The sequence below is a fragment of the Thrips palmi genome, unplaced genomic scaffold (genome assembly GCF_012932325.1).
Source record: "Thrips palmi isolate BJ-2018 unplaced genomic scaffold, TpBJ-2018v1 HiC_scaffold_1, whole genome shotgun sequence".
NCBI lineage: Eukaryota > Metazoa > Arthropoda > Insecta > Thysanoptera > Thripidae > Thrips > Thrips palmi.
This window is the reverse complement of record NW_023144620.1, coordinates 11,794,116-11,821,868: the sequence shown is the minus strand read 5'-3', so window position 1 is coordinate 11,821,868 and position 27,753 is coordinate 11,794,116. Positions and strand designations below refer to the sequence as shown.

The following is a 27,753-nucleotide window of genomic DNA, read 5'->3' as shown; positions in this document are numbered from 1 at the left end:
GTCGCCCTTGCTGGCGTCGCCCTCGACGGCCGCCTCGCGCGTGGCGGCCGCGCTGCCGACGGCGTCCCCCCTGGGGCTGTACGCCCAGGCCGCGCCCATGCCGCGCGCGGCCACAGCCCGTCTCGTCCCATTGTACGCGGAGGGCGTCATCAGAGCTGTGCTTGCGACGTTCTGTCTCTCTCGCACTCAGGGTCATTCCGCATTCACACCCTCCTTGTCTGCAGGGGCGGCCAGTGGCGGCGCGCCGCGGTCGTCCCGGTGCAGCCTGTGCTGCCCACCATGGCGTTTACCATCGACGCGTCGCGGCCGCCCAATGCGCGCCGTCACGGCAAGAAGAAGAACAGGAAGTAGCCGACTCCGGCCGCGCGGCTGATTTGCACCGGCCAGCGGCACGGCGTGGCGCGGCCCTCGTCCTCGGCGGCGTCCTCTCCTCACCGAGCGTAACTAGTTTCGCGCGGTTTCGCGTCCCGCCGGTCCAAGGCCCGTGCCGCGTCGCCCCGCGTCGCCCCGCGCGTCACTGCATGCCGATCATGACGCGCCGCGCCTTCCATTTGGCGCCAAACATCGATCACTTTTGGGACTTCCCCCGACGCGTCGTGTACGGCGTGCACTGTAAAAAACAGTGTCCGCAGAGAGCTGTAGATCATTCTCCCAGGGCGGGTCTGGGAAACCAGGACATCGTTTCTGCCGAGTGGTGAATGGGTTGAATGGGTGGCGGCTTGAAAATCAATCGAGAAACGCAGTCTGCGTGTGATGTATACAAGTTTATTTACAAATATTTAGCGCTGTAAAAAATAATTAGTGTCCTCATGTACATAAAAATAGTAATATATATTAATAATAATGGTATTTAATACTTGATCAATGGTGGTTGTTCACACTAAATACTATAAAAGAGATGTCTTTACTTCCGTTTCCGTTCACAGACGAGTGCTGCGTCCGTGAGGCACACCGTCAAAATCACCATCCACTCCGCTCGCACGCGGTTCGTCTTCAGATTCAGGTACAAACTACAAACCAACTAGAAATGGTCCAGAAATGGACATTTCACTAACATCACATGTTTGCCTCAAATCACAACAGGGGGAGGGCCCCCCAAAAAGGGACCTTTTAGAGCATCCAATATTATTTTGCTCCTTGTTTCTTACTCTAGAATATTCATTAACAGTATTGTCCTTCATTTCGAAGGGCTCGTTCATCACTCATGATTGTTCAGTCAGGGCGCGCAACCAGCTAAGTCGGGGTCCGGAGCACATGGCGCCATTCAACGCGGCGTCGTTTTAACTCACTTCGATATCACACTGTCCTTGACTATCTCTGGGAGGTGCCAATGCCCGGTCTCCCCGGAATGGCAGTGGACTCACATTCTTTCGAAAGGCGACACCGCCGCCGCCGGCTGCAGTGGCCGCAGTGGCCGCGACACGGTGACGTCACGGTGACGTCACGCTAGCGTCACGGCCGTGCCGGGCCGTGCGGTTGCATCCCGTTGCAGCAACGCACGCCGAACGGCAGCAGGCGTCCACACCGTAAATTAACGAACCACTGGAATTTCGATGTCTCGCTTGGGAGAGTCGCGGCCAGACGCCCGGTGGCTTTATTTTAATCGAATCCGATCGTTTGGTCGCGCGAGCCTGGCGCGTTTCGCGCTTGTCACTATCACCGTTTACGAGGCCCAGCACCGGGAAATGGTTGTCGCGTCGCGGGCGCACGCGGACGTCGCCTGACGTCGCCTCACAGCTTGGTCACCTCGGCGCGCTCCCGATCCAGGTCGCTCACGGCCTGCGAGATGGTGGGCACGGCCGACGGCGCTGGCACGGCCAGGCGGCCGTTGGCAGCGGTCGTCTTGGCCGCGCCGTGCGGCCGCTGCGGCACGCTGGCCAGCAGCCTGGGGGGCACGGGGTCCTCGGGCGTGGCGGGCACCAGGTTGGCGGCGCGGGCCACGAGCAGGGTCATGCCGTTGTTGGCGTGCGCGGGGACGGGCGCCGCGGCCGTGGGGACGCGCCGGTCGTCCAGCGGCGGCCAGGACGGCTCCTCGTCGACGAGGTCCTTGCCGACCACCAGGAACTTCTGGCGCGACTTGGACGCGTCGTGGCAGCAGTAGCGCAGCTTGTGCTCCACGAACCACTGGATGACGGCGCGCTCGAAGAACAGGCACACGGCCGCGTTGGCCGCCGCCAGCGCCAGCACCATCACGCGGAAGTCCATCGGCGGCAGCATCAGCTCCAGCGCCGTCAGGATCCAGCCCGCCGGGTACAGCGTGATGTACGCGCACACGGCCACCATGAGCAGCAGCGACGCCGTGAACCAGCGGTTCGTCAGGATGGACGCGCGGTACGGCGCGCCCTGCGAGTACACCACGGCCATGGCGATGTACTGGAACATCGACACGCAGAACACGCCGAAGTTCTCCATGCTCGTGTAGTCGGTGCTGGAGGTGGGCTTGAAGGGCGTGTACCAGGGGAACTGGCTGACCAGGTGGTAGCCGGCCGCCTGGAACGCGATGTTGGCGGCCATCAGCAGCACGAGGGACAGCAGGGGGCTGAGGGAGAGCAGGGACGTCTGCGGCGCGTGGCGCGACAGCGTGCCCTGGTGCGAGTCCGTCTTGCTGAACAGGAAGGCGATGTTCATGACCAGGCACACGTCGATGAACAGGAACTGCAGGCTGGTCAGGTTCGAGTCCATGCCGTACAGCACGATGGCGGAGGTGAACTCCGTGAGGGAGTAGGCCACCATGAACTGCAAGAGGAGCACGGTGAGTTAGGCTTGTGCGCGGTAGCTGCCGACCTCTTTTCCACTTGAATTGACGTGAATGAAAAATTTAATCGGACGCCAGGATCGTTCTTTCATCGTGGAGCCTTCCAGCGTAGCGCCTGCCAAGCGGCTGGTAGGCAACGCCGCAACACACGCGCGTGTGGCGGGCGGGCCCACCCTGCACTTTGCAGGCGCTACGGCGGCCTACGCCACGAGGATGTCTGTCGTCGTCCTCGTCCCGCTCTGCTGCAGACTGATTCCAAAAGTCTTTTTCGTCGCCCCATGTCTCTCGATATCATGGAGCGTCCCCTATGGGTACGAGATAGGGAGAGACAGAGCGACGACAACGACTCTCGGAATCAGTCTGCAGGCGACACACAGTGAGCCAAAAGACCGGTGGTCAAAACCCCGGACGGGTTTTGAGCTCCAGAGTCCCTAAATGGAACTCGGAGCAAAACATGTGATTCCACCAATGGATTACTCTTCGAACGAGCAATCCATTGGTGGGGTCACACGATCTGTTCGAGTCCAGTTTAGCGACTCTGGAGGTCAAAACGCGTTTAGAGTTTTGGCCGGCAGCGCCAGTCTTCTGGCCCACTGCGCGGCACCCGCTGCCCGGCGCGGGGCGGGGCGGGGCCCACCTTGAAGATGCCCGTGGAGGTGGCGAGCGCGGCGCGGCCCTCCCGGATCACGTGCGGCACGCAGCCGATGTGCGGCTCCTTGGCGGTGAGCGGCGCGGCCACGGACGACTCCGTGTCCGACAGCGAGATTCCAGTGTGGGCCGCCTTGAGGGCGCCGCAGTCGTTGGCGCCGTCGCCGCACATGCCTGCAAAAGCGGTTTTAGTTACAGAGTGCTCGCAAAATGGGCTCTCTCGAGAATCCGCATCTACTCGAGAAATCTAAGTGTGTGTCTTGTTGACTCTTGGTGGCGTCAACCAGGGGGGCGCGAGTAGTCAACGTGCAAGGCACACACCATGTGATATGGCTTGTCTGGCACAGATGTCAGGTTGACAGTTCCTGACGTGTGCCTGACAGGTCGACCGTTCCTGCTGGCGTGTGCCTGACAGGTTGACTGTTCCTGGTGTGTGCCTGACAGGTTGACGCTGGGAGAAGTCAACCAGGCACGCACTGGAGATTCAGAGTACACACTGTGTTCTCGGCGCCGCTTGCACAGTACGCACCCACGTAGTAGCCGAGGTCCTGCAGCTCGTTGACGAGCTGCTGCTTCTGGTCGGAGGACATCCGCGCGAAGACGGCGCCGCGGACGCAGATGCGCGGCAGCAGCAGGGGGAAGTGCTCGCGCAGGGCGGCCCAGGTGCGGCCCGTCACGGCGAACACGTAGGGCGCCTCGTGCAGGGCGGGCAGGGCGCCGGCCTCCACCTTCGCGAGGCTCGAGGGCTTGCCGGCCTTGCCGGCCCTGCTGGCCTTGCTGGGTGCCATGTGCAGCTGAAAAACAAAGCACGCCCTTCAGTGACCGCCCAACACGAGTGCAAAGGGCAGCAGACTGATTCCGAGAGCCGTTTTCATACCTCCGTCTCTCTCGCACCGACACAGGACGCCCCGTGAGTGCGAGAGAGACAGCCGTATGCTGAGTAGCATGGGTGGGGTGGGAAGGGACTCGCCCCTCTACACAGTGGTCCAGAAGACCGGTGGAGGCGGTCAAAATCCCGGACGCGTTTTGAGCACCAGAGTCGCTAAATGGGACTGAAACCGAACATGTGACCCCACCAATGGATTCCTCGTTCAGAGAGCAAACCATTGGTGGAGTCACGCGTTCGGTTCGAGTCCCATTTAGCGACTCTGGTGCTCAAAACGCGTCCGGGATTTTGACCGCCTCCACCAGTCTTCTGCCCCACTGTGGTCAGAGCTGCGCGAAGCTCACCTTGGTGAAGGACGGCGAGGCCGGGCTGGCCGTGGAGTACACGACCTTGGGCGGGCCGTCCTTGTCGCCGGGCACCACGTCCACGGCCACGACGCGCTGCCGCGGCGTCACCATGCCGCACTCGCGCGCCACGGACACGGCGGTCTGCACATTGTCGCCTGCGACAGAGACAGAGGAGTGACAGCGACGGGACATGGCGGATGAGTCACGGCTGACAAAGAGGCCCTCGGACTTTTGGTGAGCAGGACAATGCGAGCGCGGCACCTGCGCGACCGATTCCGAGAGTCGTTTTCGTCGCTCTGTCTCTGTCGCACTCATGGGGCGTTCCGTGAAGGTGCGAGGGAGATAGCGCGTCGGAAACAACTCTCGGAATCGGTCTGCCGTCGGCGAGCGCCCTGACAAGTGCGATGCCAAATTGTTCTTAAGAGGAATGTTAAAGTCGTTTCGCCGGCTGAGCTGATGCGTCCTCACCGCCACCAGACGAATAAGGAAACAATAGAAAATTTTGGAACTCTGTAAGGTCTTACCGAGTAACAGAGTTACCAACACTCAAACTTCAAGTTTGTACTCAGAACAGTGGAGGAGGAGGAGGAGGAGGAGGAGGAGAGAGAGGTGGGGCGCTATATGGCGATCCTGAAGGTTGCCAAAAATCATGACCTTCCGCCAGAAGGTAGACAAAAGGCCCCCTCTGATACACACTCCTGGATCCCCCTGACTGAGTTCCTCATCAGCAGCAGCAGCACTGTGAGGCCTCAACAGACCTTAAGCGTTCGAGTAAGGAACTACACCACACTTTAATGTCGAGGCCGGGTCTGCCGGGGAGCTTACCCGTGATCATGACGACCTTGATGTTGGCCTCCTGCAGCTGCCGGATGACGCCCTCGGTCTGCGGCTTGAGGCGGTTCTCCATGACGATGAGGCCGGCGAAGTGCAGGTCCTTCTCCATGTCGGCGCGCGGCTGGCGCAGCAGGCGGGGCAGCGAGGCGGCGGGGACGACGCGCCGGCCGGCCGCCAGCACGCGGTAGCCCTGGCTGGCCAGCGCGCTCAGGCGCTCCGCCAGCCCCGCGGGAACTGCGCCGATCAGAGAGAAGCACACATTTCAAGTTGCGTTGCAGTGTGTCACAAGAGCGATGGGACCTTTGCCGAAGTGCACATTGCGAGGACGCAGTGGTTGCTAGCGTGTAAGGTCTTCAAGCCTAGCTGTTCGCTTGAAGACCTTTGACGCGTCAGTTAAAGAGGACTCGAACCGTACGTGTGACCCCGACCCCACCAATGGATTCCTCATTCGGAAAGCAATCCATAGGTGGGGTCACACGCACGGTTCGAGTCCCATTCAGCGACTCTGGAGCTCAAAACCCGTCCGGGGTCTTGGCCGCCTCCACCGGTCTTCTGGCCCACTGCGTGACGGCCACCGAGGCGCGCGTACCTGTCTCCGGCACGCAGAGCGAGGCGATGGTCTCGGGCGAGCCCTTGCAGTACAGCACGAGGTCGGATACGCCCAGCTGCCTGGTGACGACGCTCATGCGCTGCAGCGTGGACGAGAACTGGTACTGGTGCACCAGGCCGATCTCGTACGGCACGCCGTCAACCTCCTCGACGGCCTGCTGCTGCTGCTTCGGCGGCCGCACCAGCGACGGCACCAGCAGGTCGAACTTGATGGTGTCCGGCACGTCGGGCTCCTCCAGCTCCCACCCCGTCGACTCGAACATCTGTCGGAGACGGCTTGGTTAAGAGGGAAGTCGGATTGGAGGTCTTTATCGTCGTGTTCAGAGAGCGCCAAACAGAAGGGATGGTAACGTAACGTCCCCCTGAAAAGCCTTACTAGAACCGGGTCATGCCAGTCAAAACGAAAATACTGCATTGAGCAATAAAGAGCTTTGAAAAGAGTCAACCCGTTTTTTCTCGATTTTGATAGGTGTAGCGCTCGTGTCAGTTTTCGGAGGCTAGCTCTCCCTGCTGCCCAATAACATCAACAGCTACAGCAGCTGGCTATGGCCTCTGCGTAGGGCAGCGGTTCCCAACCTTGGGGTCGCGAAAAAATTTCGAAGGGTCGCAGCGAGGTGGTTGGGGTTGCCTGGGGTCGCAGCTGTTTCCCGGCTGGCAGAATTGTTCAAAACGGTCGAAAATGCCTTTGTAAACTCGTGTTTTAGGCCGACTTTAAGCAGCAACTGCGTCTGATCCGAGGCGGTATTTCGTCCTCCCTCAGTGGGCATTTGGTCTTTGGACCTTCCTTTAGCTTGCCTTTGTTACGGAGTGCGATTATCGGCCTTAGTTTGGGAGCATAATTGGCTCAAAATTGATGAAAACGGTCAAAAATGCCTCTAAAGTCGGTTTTGCTCAACTTTGAGAAAATACTGCACCCAAACTAAGGCAGATAATCGCACTCCGTAACAAAGGCATGTTAAAGGAAGGTCCAAAGACCAAATGCCCGTTGAGGGAGGACGATATACCGCCTCGGATCAGACGCAGTGGCTGCTTAAAGTCGGCCCAAAACACGATTTTTCAAAGACATTTGTGGCCGTTTTGATCAACTTTGCGGCAATACTGCTCCCAAACTAAGGCGGATTATCGCACTTTGTTTTCTTCTCTCTGTCTCTCTCGCACCTGTACGGGACACCCCGTGAGTGCGAGAGAGACAGAGCGACGAAAACGGCTCTCAGTGTGCTGGCCGCGGCGACGCCCTTCGCCCTTCGGGGCGTCCCGTCCCGCCGCCCCATCTCGGCGCGGCGTCGAGACACTGCACCACTCATAGAGTAAGCCGAGGTTCCCGACGACAGTGTGGTGGCCGCAGGCACCGCAGGCCGCACTCCAGATAGCCGCGCGGATTAGTCAGAGATAGTGGCCTCCGCCTGCAGACCGAGTGGCTGGTCTCTCTCTCGCACTCATGGGGCGTCCCGTCGTGCGAGAGAGACAGGCCGACGAAAGCACCGTTCGGAATGAGTCTACTGGCCTCCGCCTACCTTGACGTCGAGCGGGTCCCCGGCCAGCTCGCCGTCGATCCTGGTGAGGGAGTGGCAGGCCGCCATGGCGCACAGCAGCGGATGCGTGTCCGGCAGCTCGCGCGGGTCGGCGACGGGGTCGGCCAGCACGCCGCCGTCCACCGGCACCACGCCCCACAGGTCCAGTCCGTCCTCCGTCAGCGTCCCGGTCTGGAAAGATAAAGGAACTGCAGTCAGGCAAAAGGCGACCACCGGCACGACCTCGCGCCCAAACGTTTCAGCTTCGCGCCAAAAAACAGGACTGCGTATGAAAAATCGCTGAGTGCGCGACCACCGGAACGAGTTCCCGCGCAAACGTTTCAGCTCCGCGCCAAAAATAATACTGCGTTGTAATTGCTTACCCAAACGCGAAAGGTCTACTGGGGCCGACTGAGGCCTAACAGCGCTGATGATGATGTATGAAAAATCGCCGAGTGCACTACCATCAGCACGCGTTCCCACGTTCCCGCGCAAACGTCACAGCTTCGCGCCAAAAACAGTACGGCGTATGAAAAATCGACATACTCATTTCCGCTTCCGCGGCGACCGTGCGTCCGGTGGCGTGTCAGTGACGTGTCAGTGACTCCGAGGATGACAAGTGCATCGAAATGTGGGACAGTGGGTCAGGGGCCAGCGCGCTGCAGTGCCGCGGGGGGCGGAGCGGGGCCCCAGGGGAAGATAGCGTGGCGTTGACCTTGGGCACCATGTAGGAGAGCGAGACGACAATACCTGTCCAAGAGTCAGTGCACGCCGCACACGCACCGAGTGGCCGTCAGACTGACCACTGCTATCGTCGCTCTGTCTCGCACTCATAGGGCGCCCCGCATGGGTGCGAGAGAGACAGAGTTGGAAAACAGTGTGCGGAATCGCTCATCAGCAGAAGGGCAACCATGAACCTGACAGGGAATGGTTCGCACGAGACTCGTGAGGATCAGGCTAGGATCTCTGAATGAGCTGCAAGGCGTGGGCGCGAGGACGGTGATGGCGAGATGATGGTGCATGAGACTACGCCTCGCGTTCTTTTCGCTGACCCCTTTTCGGCCTGCCTGGCCACTAACTAGCGGGGCTGCAGCAGTGCGACAAAAATGGTGATAACTGCGGCGTGTCGGCCAGCAGACTGATTCCGAAAGTCGCTTTCGTCGCTCTGCCTCTCTCGCACTCACGGGGCGTCGCGTGCCGGTGCGAGAGAGACAGAGCGACGAAAGCGACTCTCGGAATGAGTGTGGCGGTGAGGTGGTATCGGCGCGGCGGCCTTGGCGTGGCAACGCGTCGCCGCGCCGCCGCCGTCCTTCGCCTTACCTTGTCGAAGCAGACGCAGTCCAGCGACCCGGCCACGTTGATGACCCGCGAGTTGACGCAGAAGATGTTGAGCTTCTGCAGGCGGTTCTGCGCGCACAGCTTGCCCACGCTGAGCGCCGACGGCAGCGCGGGTGGGATCACGATGGTGATGAGGTCCAGCGCCTTCTGCGCGATGTCGCCCGGGCTGACGCCGCGCGTGCCCTGCGGGGGGACGGGGAGGTCAGTGCCGGGCAGTGCACAGTGTACTAGAGACCGGCGCAGGCGGCCAAAATTCTAGACGCGTTTTGAGCTCCATAGAGTCACTAAACAGGACTCAGCAATGGATTGCACTCCGAACGAGGAATCCATTGGTGGGGTCACGCGTTCGGTTCGAGTCCTGTTTAGCGACTCTGGGGTTCAAACACGATGCCCAAACGGTGCATCGTCGCTTCGGCGTGTGGGCCGGGCCGGCCGCGGTTCGAGGCGGGTTCGGCTCACCTTGGCGATGCAGGTGTAGACGAGCCCGGCGAACGCTATCACGGCCAGGATGCCGATGAACTTGTACGAGTCGCGCTCGAAGCGGAAGTCGGCGGGCGGCGGGTACAGGATGGAGCGAACGAGCGCGCCGCGCGTCGTGAGGAAGCCGGTGCGCACCACCACCGCCAGCACCTTGTGCTCGCCGTAGAAGCGCGTCTGGATGACCGTGGTGCCGCCGAACAGCGTGTGGCGCGCGTCCTCCTTGGCGTCGTACGCCACCCCGGCCACGCGGCCCAGCGGCGTCTTGGTCACCGGCACGCTCTCGCCTGCAACGAGCAACGGCCCTGAGAGTCAGCCTCGCTCCGTCTCTCTCTCGCGAGTGGGAGAGACACGGAGACGACTCGATGTGCGGAATGACTGCAGCTGACTGATTTCGAGGGTCTTTTACGTCCCTCTCGCACCCTCACGGGGCGCTCTATGAGTGCGAGAGAAACAGGGTGACGAAGATGCCTCTCGGAATCAGTCGTCTGCAGGGCCACGACCCACAACGGTGGGAAAGAAGACCGGTGGAGGCGGTCAAAGTCCCGGACGCGTTTTGAGCTTCAGCGTGGCTCAGTGGGACTCGAACCGAGCGTGTGACCCCACCAATGGATTGCTCTCCGAACGAGGAATCCATTGGTGGGGTCAGACACTCGGTTCGTGGCCTGTTTCGCCACTTACTAGCTCAAAACGCATTTAGAGTTTTGGCCGCCGGCGCCGGTCTTCTGGCCCACTGTGCGACGGCCGGCGGCGGTGGCGGCACTCCGAGTCGGAGCTTCGCCAAGCTTACCGGTCAGCATGGTCTCGTTGACGATGCAGTTGCCGTTGAGCAGCACGGCGTCGCAGTGCAGCGTGCAGCCGTGCTGGGGGATCACGATCACGTCCCCGGGCACCAGCTCCGTGGTGCTCACGTCGGCGAACTCGCCGTTGCCGCGGCTCACCGTCACCACGTCCGAGGAGTGCACCGTGCTGTGCAGCGACAGCTGGTTCTGTGTTCAAAAAGTTCGAAAAAGGTTCGTTAGCTAGTAGGTATTGGAATAGATCACGGAATAAGACCGGCAACCGCGACAAAAACTCTAGACGCGTTTTGAGCTCCAGAGTCGCTTTACAGGACTCGAACCGAGCAATCCATTGGTGGGGTCACGCGTTCGGTTCGAGTCCCATTTAGCGACTCTGGAGCGCAAAACGCGTCCGGGACTTTGATCACCTCCACCGGTCTTCTGGCCCACTGTGCAACGCAAAGGCGGTGGCTGCTTACCCTCCTAGTCTGGCGCACGGTGAACGTGATGCCGAAGGTGCTCATGACGACGATGGCGATGGTGTAGTAGTAGTACTTCTCGGCGAACCAGACGGCCAGGGAGAAGACTTGGAAGACGTAGAACGGGTTGAGCAGCTCCAGCACCACTAGGGTGAGCACGGTCTGCACGTGGATCTCCATGTTGTTGGAGCCGTACAGCAGGCGCCTGTGGGGCATTCATGGTGCAACATTTGATCACATTCCACAGTCTAAAGCAAAATGTGTGGCAAATACGGCAGAAATTTTGCACATTCCAGCACATTTCCACAATCATTGTACAGCAAATTTTACAGTGGGTCACCTCTCGGATTGATCACATGTTACGTAATTTTTGTGTGTACTTGTTTTCTATACGAGAGCACCGGTCGGTATTCGACCCAGCAACCCTCGTCTCACCTCGTGGCCTGCTGCTGCGCGTTGAGCGGCGCGTTGGCAGTGGCGTGGATGTCGGCGGCGTCCATGCCGTCCAGGCCGGCCAGACGGCAGAAGCGCTGGTTCCTGTCGTCCCACACGTAGCGCAGTCTCTTGACACGCACCCATCGCACGCGGGACACGTCTGCAGCGCAAGCGCGGCGGAGCGGGAACAAATTAGTTTTCATTCACATGCAAACTGTTTAGACCGTCGTGAGAGTTTTACGCCGCTGCTCTGCAACCAATCAGGGCGTCCCCCATCCAGTGGTGACCTCCACGGTGGCTTTCGCGACACGCCGGCCGACCATCGAACCGCGGCGAGACAGAGCCAAGCAAAGCCAAGCACAGCGAATCCTGGCGAGATCTCGAATTAATCGAAAGGCAGGCGGAAAAGGCGCTCAGAATAACCTGCTGCCATTTCTTCCTTGTTTTCGAAATAGAACTCGCCAAACTCCGCATTGCTTTCGTCGTCGACACGCCCGCCTCTTTTTGTGCGACACTTTTCCAGCCGGCTGATTCCGAGCGGTGCCTCTCTCGGAGCGCCCCGTGAGTGCGAGAGAGACAGAGCGACGAAAGTACTGTTCGGAAGCAGCCTGCTGCCGCGGGACCAAAGACTTTAAATTATGCGGCTCGGAGGCGGAAGGAAACGAGACCGTCTGTCCCGCCTCCCCTCCCATCCCTCCCCTCCCCTCCCCACCCTCCCCTCCCCCTCCCCCTCCCCACCCCTCCCCACCCTCCCCTCCCTCTCCTCCCGGGGGCCCTCGCACAGTCCCGGCCGCGCCGGATTGAACCTGTTTGAACCCACCTCTGGTCGTGCCGTCGTCCAGCCACACCCGCGTCGCGCCGAGGGTTGGCACGGGGTCCTCCGGTTTGCTGCAACCCGAGGCGCCAAAGACAGATTAGTCAAACTGGCCGCATCAAAATGAAGCGCATCGGCGCCGTTTTTCTGCAGCCCTCTCTCTTCCTCGCACTCGCACCTTTTGTCGGCGAGGTCGAACGTCTCGATGTTCTTGACGAAGAACGACTTGTGCTTGTTTTGGTAGCAGTCCTGTCAACACAACACGGAATGGTAAATCACCGCCAAACTCGCCGATCTTCGTGGGAGATTCAGAAAAGAGAGAAGAAGAGAGGAAAGAAATGGACGCGCGCCGCCACGCGCTGCGATGCTGCCACACTGCCACGCTCTAATGGCTTCTGGCTCGCGATGGCTAATTAATATCGCGCGGGGAGACGAGACGGGCCAGACGGGCCGCTTGAGCGGCAAACCTCTCACTTAGCGAAATGCCGATTCCCACGGCTGCAGCCCGCGGCACAGAGGACCAGAAGACCGGTGGAGGCGTCCAAAACTCTAGACGCGTTTCGAGCTCCAGAGTCGCTAAATGGGATTCGAATCGAACGTGCGGCGCACCCCACCAACGGATTGCTCTCCGAACGAGGAATCCATTGGTGGGGTCACACGTTTGGTTCAAGTCCTGTTCAGCTACTCTGGAGCTCAAAACGCGTCTTGAGTTTTGGCCGCCTCCACCGGTCTTCTGGCCCACTGCAATCACTGTGCTGCAGAATGAGGAGTTTATGAAGACCAGTTCGGGCACAGCGTGTCAGTACGTCCAACACGGCCCAGAATTTGCTCGTGCCCGAGCGGTGCCGCGTTTGCATATCTCCCTCAGGGACGAAGGAGCCGAGCCAGTCAGTGTCTTCGTTGATGGGGTGTCTCGGACGCCTATCGCGCGCCTCGGACGTCCGGCACACTTTCGACTTCTGTGACGCAAGGAGACCTTCGCTGGTAAAACTAAAACTTCATGCTTCACCATGAACCATGCTGGTTCATGGTTCATTGCTTCATACTTCAAAGTCATAAAAACTCATGCCCTAACAGAGTGTAAACGATTTACGGTCCTGAAACGGCGAGAATCGTTTAGGACCCTTAAGGAGCACGCGTGAATTGGTGTAGAACTTACAGGTAAAATGTTAATGGGGCGGGGCATGAAAGACGTAGTTTTTGTGCAATTGTTTTACCAGTGTTGAGTCAAGCCTACAGTTTTGCTTCACTATGTCCCTGTCCCGCTTGAATTGAACCCCCATGCATTTAGACGGGAGGAACCTTAGCGGGTGAGCCTGTTGCGCTCCATTTCCAGCATACAAACTGGTTACGCGTAAAAACGGGTGGCGAACTGGGCTTTGCTTGAGGGTGCTCGACTCACCACGACGAGGAGCTTCTCGGCCTTGTCCAGCGTGCAGGGCCGGTGCGTGGCTTGCAGCAGCCAGTGCGGGTACCAGTGCAGCAGAAGGCGCAGCAGCCCCAGCGTGAGGATGACGAAGGCCCAGGTCAGGCTGGTGCGCAGCCAGCAGCGGGTGTAGCCGTACACCTCCTGGGGGCAGGGCGGACAGTTGTAGCGCAACAGTGCGACAGGCTAGAGCGAGACTCACGCACGCGGCCCGGTTAGAGAGAGACAGTCGGAGCGTGAGAGGTCTCGTGCGACCTGGAGCGTCGTCTCCAGTTTGAAACGCCTGAGCCAGGGAGCACTTGACACTCGCGAAGATCGACCAAGCTTAAGCACTCCACTGTTAGAATAGGGTTCGATTTCCGGACGGGGCGAAATTAGATCAAACCGCACGGCGCCCGAATTTGAAGACCTAATACGAGTCCGAAAAGCGAAACCCCTTCTTACAGTGTAGACAGCGCCGTTTTGTTTTGCTTCCACTTTACGTCCTCTGTCGCAAAATCACACTCTAATTTTTGTGAGCCGCGTTTCGTTTTTGTTATTTTTTCGCGTGGCTGACCGCGGGCGTCCAAATGGCCAATCGACCACGCGAGCAAAAGCGATGAGCGGGTCACCTCGCCGCTTTGCCGTCGCGACGTTTCTCGCCAAAATAATGGTGGTTGGACAAGGCATGCCGTGCCGGAGCGTGCCGTGGCGACTCGCCGTGGCATGGTGACACCGAATTACTCTGTCAACGCGCACGCACAATGGAAAGCTTATGGAAAGAGTGAGACACTCAAAACAAAAAAGAAAAAAAAAAACAGAATAAAAGGGGGAAAAAAGGCTTTAAAAATCCTTTTTGGTTTAAAAAAATCCATTTACGTAAGTGCTAGTGCTGGGTTTGTTTGTCCTACCTTTGTCTTTCAACACTGAATTTTATCAAGCAACAAAAAAGGATTTAACAGACAGAAAATTGATTCACTTGTAATTATACGGACAACCTAAAATAAAGAGGAAGAAAATACACTCCTTTTGGTTGTAAATTTCTGCGTCGTAATTTAAATTCCAACACAACGTCCTCTCGGGACCCCTTTGTTCCGTGACCGCGCGTGGACACTCGAGGACACGTGAAATTGCCCACGCTGCAGACTCATTCCGAGACTCGTCGCTCTGTCCCTCTCGCACCCATACGAGACTCCCCATGAGTGCGAGTGAGACAGAGCGACGAAAACGACTCTCAGTCTGCTGCAACGCCGTGGTGAGGCGGCGTTCGAGATGACGCGTCCGAATCGAGGCGTCCCTCTCGATCCGGCCGGCCGGCACAGCGAGTGCGACAAGGACAGACCGATTTCGGACGCGGCCCGGAGCGACTAATGAGACAGGCGTGGATTAGGCTCGCCTCAGGACGAACACCAGCCGCGAGTACAGTAGAGGCGCATTAGGCCGGAAATCGCCTCGAAAAATCTCCTCTCTCACTTCCACTTACGATTTCATCCTCGTCGCCTTGGTTGAGGACGGCGAAGTTCTCTGCCGTGGGGCGCCCGTGGTTGGCCAAGTCCTCTCCTGGTGCGAAAATGCAGGAAGGCGTTAGGTTTGTTTTCTCAATTTGAGTCAACTTGCTCAATTATTTTGAGTCACGGAAAACAGGCTGGGGGTGCATCGGAGGGATTTCATTTTCCTGCCATCCGGTTGGAGGAGAAAAATGCATTTCATTGGGCACGGTGGACCGCGGGTGTCAAGGGCTGAGGCGGCGAGGTGCAGTGAAGCGCGCAGAGGCCTCGAATTTCCGCGCCGCGCCCCGCCCCACCTCACCCCGCCCCGCCCCGCCCCGCCCCGCCCCGCCTCACCCCGCCTCACCCCGCCTCACCCCGCCCCAACCCGCCCCGCCTTGCCACCGCGATGTGCCTCCGCGGTGCTGCCGCCAGAAGTCGCGTCACCCGCCACCACTCTAGGAATAATAAGTAACCGTTCCTTTGAGGAGCGTGGCGGCACGCGCCAAAACTACCGCGTCACAGGATTAAAAAAAGCGAAAAAAAGATCGAAAAAAAGCGTCGTTGGAAAGAAGAAGCGGGCATAACCAGTGTGCCAGCGTGTATGACCACGAGTGTCTACATTACGAACGCGATGCAGACTGATTCCGATAGTCGTCTTCGTCGCTCTGTCTCTCTCGCACCAGTACAGTACGCCCCATGTGTGCGAGAGAGGCAGAGCGACGAGAAGGACTTTCGGAATCAGTCTGCAGGCGACGCGCTTTAATTGCTCTGTCCAAGTCGAAAGACCGACAAGGTAAATCACCGACATGCCGTCACTGTCGAGTGTCGCTGACACCTGTCAAGCCTTCAAGCGCCACATCCTTTTATCAGCGTAGGCAACGTCGCGGACCGTCCGGGGACCGTCCGGCTCGAACCGGGTCTGCCTTGTTTGGCTGCGGGATTCGGAAGGGCGGTTCAGGGCAATCATTCTGCCACAAAAACGCACCGCGCGCGGCTCACAAATAAGGCAAATTATGATTTCAGTTTCAGGACAAAATATTGAAAACATGGGCGTGGGCGCACTAATGCAAGGTATCGTTAAATTAAAATACGACCGATAACGCTGAAGCATTCGTCGATAGTTTCGTATCAGAAACCACGAAAACTGTAGCACAAAATGAAAAGACAAATTGAATAAACAAAGATATAAAACCAACACACCGGAGGTGCGACCGAGTGCGGCAGTGCGTGAAATTTTGACGCGCAGCCGCTGTCGAGCTATGGCCATGACCATCGACTATCTATTCCCGCCAGGAGTGGTCAGGGGGTAGGGAGAGTCTGCTAGCATTGAGTATGCGACGCGGATCATGTTCTATAAAGTCGAAGCGCTCTTTTGTGCGTTTCAAGGCTATCGCTATCAGGATGGCCTCGAGAGAAGGACCAGCATTTTTCACTGCTGCGCGCACCGGGTACTCGGTCCTCAGCTGAGGATCTGGTACTGGTTGCCTACGTATCATTACCATTACCATTAAGGGCTAGACCACACATGATCGTATGCCGTGGCTATCGCGGGGTGGTGGTGGGGGGGTGGTGGTGGTCAAATGTCCTTCTGCCCCCCCTTTTTTTTCTCTCGGTCCGAAACTGTACTTGGCGCTCGTCAACTCCCGACAGTGTCCCAAACAGCAGCCTCTAGGCGTTACTTAAGGCTGGTCACGCGGCGGGCTGTACGGACCGATGTGCGGTCCTTAAGTCGCAAAGTCAAACTAGAATTATTCAAGGTGCGCGCTCCCCGTGGGCCCCGTCCCAATCCCAGCCACCGCCCTCGGAGACAGCTGCTGGCTCCGCGGACCCCGCGACAAGTGCGTGTGCCTGCTCAGCATTCGCGCAGCGCGCAGCGAGTGCCAATGATAAGTGTGTGTCCACCGGTGTCCACACTGTGAAAACTTGACGTCACTTTTCGGCAAACTGATGATGACACTCTCATCACTTTTAAATGATGACACTTTCATCACTTTTAAATGATCACACTTTCATCACTTTTAAATGATCACACTTTCATCACTTTTAAATGATGACACTTTCATCACTTTTTAATGATCACAATTTCGTTTGTAGATGGCGAAAATCTTCACGACAATGCAGCCGTTCACCGGAATACATTTAGAGTGACACAACGCGCTTACCGTTGGGCTGCTTCTTGACGCCGTTGTCCAGCAGGACGTCCGGGGCGGCGGGCGGCATGGCGGCGGATCTGTGGACACAGCACGAGAGTAGTCAGGCCAAAATGAACGACGCAAAGTCACGGCGGTCGCGATCTTTTCGACACGGCGGGGCGGGCTCGGCAGCGCTGCCGTTCTGGTGCATCATCGTCGGAATGGGCTCCGGCCGGTGATGCTTTGGTACTTTAGAGTGGACACGCGCCAAAGCACTCGACCGGATCGCACTCGCCAGCCTGCTGAGAGTGGAGCGCCGCCGAGGTAGGCAAGCCAGAGCGGGTCCAGCCGGGTCCAGCCACACTCTGCACACTAAATGTTTATGTAGAATTTTGTACGTCGTGATGCACGATTTTAAACCTGCGTGACGTCTTGCATAAAATTCGCATAAATTTATGCATTTTTACGCATAATATTATGAAAATTCCCCGTATGCACAAAATCGTGCAAGTGGCATGTACAAAATTCTACACAAACATTTAGTGTGTGTGAAAATTTCAGTTGTCGCTCGATGACAATTTCAAGGCTTATTTTCCTGACAATGTTGTTATCACAACAATTTATGACATTGTTGTCACGCCCACGCAATAAGTTTAGGAGCTTTAATAAAAATGTCATCAATTTGTGATGAGACCGTCATCATTTGAAAGTCATCCACGATTTTGTCACGACAGTTTCACAGTGTAGGCAGCTGGTACCTCAAAGGTGCGGGCCAAGGGGAGGGTAATAACCCCGCTGTACTAAGATAGGCCGCCGGGAGGCAGGCAACAAGCACTTCGGCACTACCTTGTACATCGCTCTGTCTCTCTCGCACTCATGGGGTGTCCCATTTAGGTGCGAGAGAGACAGAGCGACGAGAACGACTGTCTCCAGGATGACGCCGGCGTGCACATGCACAGCCCTTACCTGCACCAACCGTCCTGCCGAGGCGCGTGCACTGCAAGTGGCGTTAGATATCGCAGGCCTCTGCAGGTGGCCCCTGCAGTCCGCGGTGCAGGTGGCCAAGGCCGTTCTCACAGTGTGAGCCCGTCCCGTCCCGTCCCACACTTTGAGGCGCATCATCAGAATGACACGCCGCGACGATGGGACGTCCTGCGAGGGGAGCGCGGCAGCACACTCATTCCGAGAGTCGTTCTCGTCGCTCTGTCTCTCTCGCAACTTCACGGGACAGCGTCATGCGTGCGAGAGAGACAGAGCGACTAAAACGACTCTCAGTCTGCAGGGCGACTCAGCACGCTCGTCGGACCTTCCCCAGTTTACCGACCACTGGAGCACGCCCTCGCAGGGGCGCCGGAAGTGTATTTCCTCAGGGGGGGCAAACAATTTTAAATCCTACGTTCCTAATTACCCCCCTCCCCCACCAAAAAAGGTGCTTAAAAAGACCCTACTCTTTCATGCACCACCTCGGGAAGGCTTTGACCGCTGATAGTTTAGGAGCAGTGGTCTCGCAAAAATGGTCAAAAAGTGAATGAATTTCAGAAAATCATCGTTTTTGCTGACTTTGAGCGGTCACTGCATCCAATTTAGTTGCGGTCAAAGGCCTCCCTCGACGCCTTACTATTCTAAAGACCCTACTCTTTCATGCCCCGCCTCGGGAAGGCTTTGACCGCTGATAGTTTGGGAGCAGTGGTCTCGCAAAAATGGTCAAAAAGTGAATGAATTTCAGAAAATCATCGTTTTTGCTGACTTTGAACTGTCACTGCATCCAATTTAGTTGCGGTCAAAGGCCTCCCTCGACGCCTTACTATTCTTAAGACCCTACTCTTTCAGGCCCCGCCTCGGGAAGGCTTTGACCGCTGATAGTTTAGGAGCAGTGGTCTCGCAAAAATGGTCAAAAAGTGAAAGAATTTCAAAAAATCATCGTTTTTGCTGACTTTGAGCGGTCACTGCATCCAATTTAGTTGCGGTCAAAGGCCTCCCTCGACGCCTTACTATCCTAAAGACCCTACTCTTTCATGCCCCGCCTCGGGAAGGCTTTGACCGCTGATAGTTTGGGAGCAGTGGTCTCGCAAAAATTGTCAAAAGTGATTGAATCCCCGCAAGTATGGCCCTCGGGGTCGAATATCCACGAATAGCTCCGCGTGGATTAAATAACAGTGTCGCCGCTCTTCGATTCGGGCAGACGCGCGGCAGACGCAGCCCGCCCCGCCGCCGGCCGCGCCAAAACCAGTTGTTGTGTCGAGGAGACGAGATGAGACGACCCTGCGGCCTCCGGTTCGGCCTAGACTCGCGTTTAGACGGATTTCGATGCACCGGGCCGCTCCCCTTCCCTCGGACCACTTCCACTGTCGTGTCACCCGCCTGGGGTCGGAGTGTGGCGGGCCTGCCTACCCTTCGTCCGTAAGGCGCTAGGGGCTAAGGTAGGCCTCCCGCCTGGGGTCGGAGTGTGGCGGGCCTGCCTACCCTTCGTCCGTAAGGCGCTAGGGGCTAAGGTAGGCCTCCCGCCTGGGGTCGGAGTGTGGCGGGCCTGCCTACCCTTCGTCCGTAAGGCGCTAGGGGCTAAGGTAGGCCTCCCGCCTGGGGTCGGAGTGTGGCGGGCCTGCCTACCCTTCGTCCGTAAGGCGCTAGGGGCTAAGGTAGGCCTCCCGCCTGGGGTCGGAGTGTGGCGGGCCTGCCTACCCTTCGTCCGTAAGGCGCTAGGGGCTAAGGTAGGCCTCCCGCCTGGGGTCGGAGTGTGGCGGGCCTGCCTACCCTTCGTCCGTAAGGCGCTAGGGGCTAAGGTAGGCCTCCCGCCTGGGGTCGGAGTGTGGCGGGCCTGCCTACCCTTCGTCCATAAGGCGCTCCATCGGATATCCAGTTCTTGGCCTGATCTTTTTCTTCCCCCGCCGCTTTCTCGCTCTCCAGGGTCACCCTTCAATGGACATTCGCCCCGGACGGTCGATTATCTCGTAGTCTCGATGACTCCGTCCCGAGGCGCGCGAATCGATAAAGGTTCCGGTCCCTTCCCGGGGGGGGGCAATGTTATCGAGGAAGAGCTGCCGACTCCAAGCGGACATGACACATGCACTAACGTGTCGCACTCACACCTCTCAATCGAAAATTGCATACAAGTTTCTTCGTATGGCCAGTTACAATTTCTAAGGGTTTTAAAACCCTTTGCGACAGTCAATTGGCAGTCGAAAAGGGCAAGTAAAAACTGTCCGAGAGATTTTTCGTTTCGCGCTGATCCATCCATCATCCGTCATAGATTAGGAAACGAAAGTGTACTCGGCCGCGACGCAACCGTGCACGGTATGACAAAAGTGGCACTTGGCGGCGATGTCGGGCCGCGTCGTCGGGCCGCGCCGGCCGCGCCGAACGTGAGTCGAGTTTGCCAAAGCCTCCACGTGTCCTGCGCGTGTCCTGCACGAGTCCATAGGCGTCCGTCGGCCCGGGCAGTCACCTAGACTAGCCCACGCTTGCCCAAGGTCCCCGAAGGCCCGAAGGCCCGAAGGCCCGAAGGCCCGAAGGCCCGAAGGCCCGAAGGCCCGAAGGCCCGGTAATGTCGTTATAGGACGACAAATGGACGTCATTTCATCGTTCCGACTTCCCGACCCGCCGTGCTTCGACCACTTTCCTGTCATACTGCTGCTGACTGATTCAGAGAGTCGTTTTCGTACGCGTTCGTCGCTCTGTCTCTCTCGCACTCAGACGGAGCGCCCCATGAGAGCGACGAAAACGAAACGACTCTCCGAATCAGTCTGCTGCCGTGCAAAGCTGCCGTTTCGGGTTGTCGTTTCGTTGAATCTCGCGATCTGGCCGCTTTTGGAAGGTGTTGCTGTCATGACAGTCGCAAAAATGGCACTGACCTTCAACCTTTCTTTGGGTAAGTTTAAGAACTAAACAAACATTTTCTGTAAACAAATTGGAATTTGGCGAAATGTTATTGCGGTCATGTCTAACGCATATTTTCTACGTCAATTTCCCCCAGCTAAAATTTTGAAGTTCATTTTGGGATAAAATTTCAGACGGGGGATTTGCAGAGTAGGCGCGGCGTGTTGCGGTGGACGGGATGATCCGCCACCGGTTTGAACTGCCTGCCGCTCCCGATGCTCAGGCGTGGCGTGGCTCGGCGTGGCTCGGCGTGGTGCTGCTTGGCGGTCCCACCCGAAAAGCGGCAAACACCTGATAAGGGCCACGCCGTGAGCCGCCGGGTCGCAAATAGCGATCCTAGACAGCCGGGCCGCCACGCCAGGCTGGCCAGCCACGCCATGCCGGCAGCGAGCGTGAAGCACTTCCGAGCCGCCACCGGTAAACAATCACACACGTGGCCGAAGGCGGTTGACGGACAGGCCGCCACATCAGCGATATAAAGACACGACTGCAGAATTTTGGCGGAATCCGTCTAAGCAGAAGTGCGTTCCATGACCGCAAAAAATTCGGAAAATTTTTAGGGAGGGAGTGCTTAAAAAAAAAAAAGAAGCTTGGTAGGGACACTCTCTCTGTGGAGTGTTTTCGGCACCCCTTGCCAAAAGAAAGCATTCTGAAATTAAAAAAAGGGGTGAATGAAAATTATTTTGAAACTGGCGGTAATTGACATTGATGAGACATTTCAGCGAATCAGTAAATTTTTATTAACGCGAAGACAGGGCTCGTGGAAGAAATGGAATTATGGCGGCAGGGTAACTTTAACATAGAGTCGTGGCGAAACGACACGAAGCGTAGTTACGTGTGCAGGCAAATCTAGAAATGGAGATATATCTATCTAAGACTATAGTCTTGTCCCTGGCTGGTGACACGCAGCTAGGCCAGTGACAAAACTGCCGTCACTAGAACTTCTAGACGTGTTTAAAAGACGTCACTACGGCATAGAGACAAAAATGGTCCAGTCGTAAAACTAAACGAAACCATTCAGTTAAGCTTAAAGACGTTACGGTTTTTCAGGCGAAGCATAAAAGAGAGGCATTCCCTTTGCATTTTGTATGAAGATGAAGGAAACTCTGAGCGGATGAGCCTGCAAGGCTTCATTTCAAACATAATTTTAGGATGTCTGACAATGCTAAGCTAAGATTTGTTCTGAGTGTTTTGGAGTGTACACTATTCACGTACTTTACATGCAAATGTTTCCTTCTTTGTCCGCGGGACCGCCGCTCTCTTATTCTAATAATTGCGCCGAAACGATCGTGTAGCAACATCGGCACGCCATCCTGATGTCATGCAGCGCGGCATCGGCATATCATAATTGTGCGTTTTCCGCGATCCCGTGCAAACCGGAGGAAGTTGTTATCACTCGCAATTAATTGTTGTGGGAGGGACTCGGGTCGCACGCCTCGCCGATCAGTGTATCGGACAGCTGCAGATTGATTCCCCGTTGTTGTCTCCCCCTGACGACGCTCTCGGGGACTTCCCTCACGTGTTCCTTGTCGAACTGGGATGAATTCTAACAAAACTTCTCAAAAGAAAAACGACTTAGAAAAAAAAACAGGAAAATTAAATAACTGGCGGGAAAACGCGGTGGCGGTACGGTGAGACGATTTGGTGGTCAATTTCCGCTTTGCGGACGCTCAGCCAATTATTGGCACGAAATGCTCCCATCGTCGTGGAACGTCGGGGTTCCGATTTGGGGGTTATCCACCTCGACGATATTTGGCCGCATTTTCCTGCTGGCGGGCGTCTCGGCGGGCCCGGTGGGCCTTCCCTCGGCAACCCGTTCTGGATGGCGGCCGCGCGCCCCGCGGGGACGCCGATGGCGTTGCCACTCACGTGGCTTTGGCGCCAATTTTCACCTCCACTGCCCTCGTCGCTCCGTCTCTCTCGCACCGCCACGGGGCGCCACGCGAGTGCGAGAGAGACAGCACTGTTCGGAAACAGCCTGCCGCAGGATCAGCATTTGCGTCTCGCCGCTGCAGCAGACTGATTCCGAGAGTCGTTTTCGTCGCTCTGTCTCTCTCGCACCTGAACGGAGCGCCCTATGGAGAGCGAGAGGGACAGAGCGATGAAGACGACTCTCGGCATCAGTCCGCAGGCTGGCTGCACCACGCCGGCCGCGCGTGGACTTCCAAGTCCATTTCGCCTCGATCCCTTTTCCTCGCCGGCGCGATGCTGCCGAGTGGGAGAGAGACAGAGAGAGGCGGCGCTGAGGCTGAGGCGCTGGGCCAAGCGCGGCACCGGGCGGCCTACAGCCCCCTCCCCCTCCCCTCCCCCTCTTTCTCTTTGATGGGTCAAGAGCAACTGCGTGTGCGCGGTGCGCGCTTCGCCTCCAGACTGATTCCGAGCACTGCTTTCGTCGCTCTGTCTCTCTCGCACCTCCACGGGACGCCCCATGAGTGCGAGAGAGACAGAGCGACCCGAGTGCCGGCAAAGCGAAGCCAGGAAGATAGTGTGCACGAAGGCGAATGCAAATGCCTGGCATTGGTCTCCTTTTCCCGCACTTTTGAATCGCGTGCATGTATGGGATACGGACAATGAGTGTGCCTGGTTGGATGTACAGTCGCGCGAATCCTCACATCTCTAAGAAAAGGAGGCTTAAAAATACCTATTCAGAGTGGATGGCGACTACCGGCCGGCGCGGCGTCCTCAGCAGAAACTAACGCAGCGGTCGTGACAGTTGCTTTATACCGTAAGTAGCTCCACAGTGACGGCACTCCCGAGAGGACGTCCGGTCAACAACTGACTCACCCACTGTCTCCGTCAATAATAACATTTCGGAACTCGTCCCTCAATCTCCCTTTTATCTCTGCTAGCCGTGCCCTAATGCGGCGCCTCTTCCTCGGAAATCGAGTGTCGTATTTCCTGTCCGCCATTCAGCAGCCGTGTGCCCCCGTGACGTGCGTGGGTCACTGATAGAGTGGACGCCGAAGTTGCAGTGGACACCGAGTGGGGGGATGCAGGAGTGGACGCCGGAGTGAGTGAACAATGAGTGAGTGGACACTGAGTGAGGACAGCCGTCATTAGGCCGCTGAGACGCACTCGAGAGAGAGAGAGAGAGAGAGAGAGAGAGAGAGAGAGAGAGAGAGAGAGGGAGAGAGAGAGAGAGAGAGAGAGAGAGAGAGAGAGAGAACGCGGCTCCTCCCTGGCCGTTTGATTGACTGGTGACTGGTCTGTGCTTATCATCCACGATGCGACCCTCACCCACACTGTCAGGCTGGCAGTACACCGTTGAGTTTGCAGAGTGTCTCTCTCGCGCCTGCACGGGACGCCCCATGAGAGCGAGAGAGACAGATCAACGAAAACGACTTTCGGAATCAGTCCGCGGTCGAGTCCTTGACGCGGAGCCGCATCACTTTCGACATCGACATCACCGCGAAAAACTTCAGGAGAGTTTGAAACACCTTTGGCCGCCTTTGGCGCTACATTGGCAGAGCTGCAGCTGGAGATAAACCTTGGCTGTCTCTCTCGCACACGTCTGAGCCAAACTTTTCCGCGCGCTTGGTGTTTGGCTTGGCTAAGCCGTCTGCAGTCGGCTGGTCCCAAAGAGCCCTCCGTCTCCCTCGCGCGCGCGGGGCGCCTCGGAAGGGAGAGAGAGAGACGAACCAGCGACGCGACTCTTGGGAGTCAGTCTGCAGACTGAGAGTCGTTTTCGTCGCTCTGTCTCTGTCGCACTCACGGCGCGTTACCCGCGGGTGCGAGAGAGACAGAGCGGCGAAAACGACTCTCGGAATCAGTGTGCGGGCTTAGCTCGTGGCGTACCCGCTCGCCACACGCATCCAAGTCTCCCGGACGGCGCTCTGCGCGACGCGAGAGCAGCGCGGAATGAGGGATTAGCCCTCCTTATGCCTTTACGGCCCTTGGGCAAGCCTTGGCTGGGGCGCTCTAGACGGACAGATAGCGGAGTGACGCGACAACACTCTCAATGACTGGGGCGGCTCGGCTTCCTCAAGGGACACGTGTGCCGAACGGACCGGCCGAGTCCGATAGCGGTTTTCGGAAAATGACCGCACGCCCTTGCACCATTGGGATAAGCCGCTAATACACACTAGCTAAATGTCCATGTACTTTTGCTGTCCATAACTATTATATTCGTGCGAGCTGTGCAAAATTTAATACATAATTTAGGGACGTTCAGGGACAATATTTTCATATTTTGCACTTAACCTAGATGCATAAATAGGGCAAAAGTTTTAGAAAAATGTCCATAGTAATTTAGCGTGTAGTGACCGTCATCAAATTCTAATCCACGAAGTCATTATTTGAGAAACCCGCCAAAGATTTCGTCTGCAGACAATTTTCGCTGTAGAAAAAAAAAACTTTTCAGGTGAGGGGGTGGGTCACAGCGTCACGCCTTCAAGTTTTTGTTGTTGTGTGATCCGTCATGTCAGTTGAGAAGTGTGCACAGAAGCACACCAAGAGCAGGACCCTTCGGTTTGATTAGATCGACATGAAGAACAAGGATCGCTGGTGATTGTGGTGTGTCATTGAGATGTTTTCGTGAAGAGCCTGTTCAGGGCCCGGCAGGGCAGCCCGATAACGTTTTTGGTTTCCGGATGCGGCTTTCGGTGAAGGACTGAGGCGGATGCCGCCGAGTCAACAACAGGCGAAAAAGTGTGCTCTCTGTAGATTGCACTTGCATGTGTCGATATTGACCTTGAGCCTTGCCTTGAGCCCAGCCAATTCCACCCAAAAGTTATCGGTGAGGGCACCTGCCCAGGAACGATCTATTTTCGGGAGGAGGCCGCGAGTTTCCGTCGCAGTTCATTTCCAGAGCCATTCATCAAAAATGTTTGCGGGCCATTGTTCCGAGGCGAGAGGTAATAACGCAATTAAGGACTAGGCGGCGTCGCGTGCCGAGTAGTGACAACACACTAAATGTTTTTGTACGACAAATTATGTACGAGACATCACAGTTTTTTGTGCCCACTAACTATTCGTACAAATGGGGAATTTTGTGCAGGTTTTCGTACAAAAATTGAAGCCGGCTCGTTTTTGTACAAAAATTGTACGAAAAGTTCGTGTGCACAAAAAAAAACTGTGATGTCTCGTACAAAACTGTACAGAACATTTAGTGTGAAAAACACACAAATCCCCGTTGCGACAAATGATTACAAACGCATCTGAATCGAGAACAGTGACTTTGGCGCGCGGCCTTTGACGCGTGCGCGTGCCACGGCACTGCCAGTGGCGCAGCCGCAGCCTCGCCGGGACGCACGATGGCTTATCGGCAAGGCGGCGGGCAAGGCGGCGGGCAAGGCGCACGGCACACGGCACGCGCGGGAAAGAAAAAAGAGACTTTGATGAGGTAATCGACTTTGTTCGATAAATTCGATAGCTGCAATCGAAAACCGGCATTCACAACAAAAAGATGGTAGCCCTACGACCGAATCCGAACAGTTTTAAGAGGACAGCTAAGCCGGTTGTCGTCCGTTGTCGTCTTGCAAGTAGTGTCCGGTCGCAGGAACCTGCTTTCGATTGCAGCTATTGATTGAATTCACCCAATCGGACAAAGTTGATCACCTCTTCAAAGCCTTTGTTTTCGAGCGCGGCACGCTTGAAAGTGACTAACTATCAAAGCACTCACCTTCGGCACCTTCGCGCGGCGGAGCACAAAGTCGACTCGGCCTGGCCTCACTCTTCCATGTCGCTGTCGGCGAAGTCGGGGCGGAGCACGCGGCCGGGGCCTACGCGGCCTGGGCACCCCGCACGGGCACGGCGGGCCGTGGGCGCGCCGCGCCGCGGGCAGCGCAGGGTGTCCCGGTGGCCGCGCGGCTAGGACGCGGGACCGCGGAGCGCGCGGACCCTGGTTCTACTCCCGGCAAGGCGGATTGATGCAGTTGTCCTTCGCCGGCCCGGAGGGGTGGAGGACTGGCTGGAGGGCTGGCTGGAGGGCTTGCTGGCGGGCAGGCTGGAGGGCTGCTTGGTGGTCTTGTTCACCCTGCCCGGCTACCGCGCTGCCCTGCCGGACGGCCCGAGAGGTCCGCTGGGTCCGCGAGGACGGCGCGCGGCGTGGTGGCTCGGCTTGTACACGGCCGCGAAGGTGTACGCGCGGAGTGACGGCGCTGTCCACTTGCTGGCTGCCAAGCTCGCCGATATCCACATTTACGAAGCGGGTGGAGGGGGTGGCTGCACGCTGGACAGGCTGGAGGCGCGGGGCGGAGGGGCCGCGGCGGCGTGGCGCTCAAATGACCTCTTGGGCACAGCAACCGACGGGGACCGACGGGGATCGCTACCCACTGACAACTGCCGCTGGGCGCCGTGAGTCCGCGCCTGTGGGGCCTCGCGCCTCGCGTCGCCACAGGCCGGGCACGGCACGGCGTGGCGTGGCACGGCGTGGACGGCATGGCGCGGCACGGCCGGGCACGTCGCGGACGGCATGGCGCGGACGGCATGGCGCGGCACCGCGGCGGCACGGGGCGCGAGACGCAGCGGCGCGAGCGCGAGGCCCCGCCGCGCCGTGCCACGCCACGCCACGCCACGCCACGCCACGCCACGCCACGCCACGCCACGCCACGCCACGCTAGACCAGGCCGCGACGGCGATTCGCACGGGGGACCGTCGCAAGCGGTCGCAAGGGTGCTGGCCAGGCCGGCGGCTCTCCATCCTCTTGTTGTGCTCGGGCCGTGGCTATCGTGAAACGCATTCCGCGAACTCCTAGCACGCCCCGCCCCACCCACCACGCCACACGCCGCCCGCCCCGCCCCGCCCCGCCCCGCCATGGCCACGCTGCCACGATAAGGAAAGGCCACCCCGCCATTGACGGCGAAGGCCTCGCTCTTCTTCTCCCACAACGACTGCCCCTCCCTGACCGCACTGAAATCTTAGGTGTACTGAGTACACACACAGGGCGTAAAATCCGTCGAAAACCCTTCCCCTGGGAAATCTTGTGTCCTGAAACATCAAAG

The 27,753-nt window shown here is 57.7% G+C and overlaps 1 protein-coding gene across 2 annotated transcripts; it reads right to left on the bottom strand.

The window, feature by feature from the left end:
* Positions 1-743: 743 nt before the first annotated feature.
* LOC117640963 (probable cation-transporting ATPase 13A3) lies at positions 744-26,542 on the bottom strand. Of its 2 annotated transcripts, none has more exons than XM_034378025.1 (18): positions 26,433-26,542; positions 16,970-17,037; positions 14,801-14,877; positions 13,315-13,482; positions 12,091-12,161; positions 11,919-11,986; positions 11,099-11,258; positions 10,664-10,868; positions 10,196-10,394; positions 9,388-9,692; positions 8,911-9,111; positions 7,594-7,782; positions 6,060-6,342; positions 5,462-5,704; positions 4,634-4,791; positions 3,933-4,197; positions 3,393-3,577; positions 744-2,736 (listed from the first exon to the last, which is right to left on the bottom strand). In XM_034378025.1, exons 2-18 carry the CDS (start codon positions 17,025-17,027, stop codon positions 1,732-1,734), a joined length of 3,840 nt encoding a protein of 1,279 aa, XP_034233916.1. In that variant the 5' UTR covers positions 17,028-17,037; positions 26,433-26,542; the 3' UTR covers positions 744-1,731. The 2 variants fall into 2 exon arrangements, with proteins under 2 accessions (XP_034233916.1, XP_034233925.1); XM_034378034.1 differs by lacking the exon at positions 26,433-26,542 and adding an exon at positions 23,454-23,591.
* Between the last annotated feature and the right edge of the window lie 1,211 nt (positions 26,543-27,753).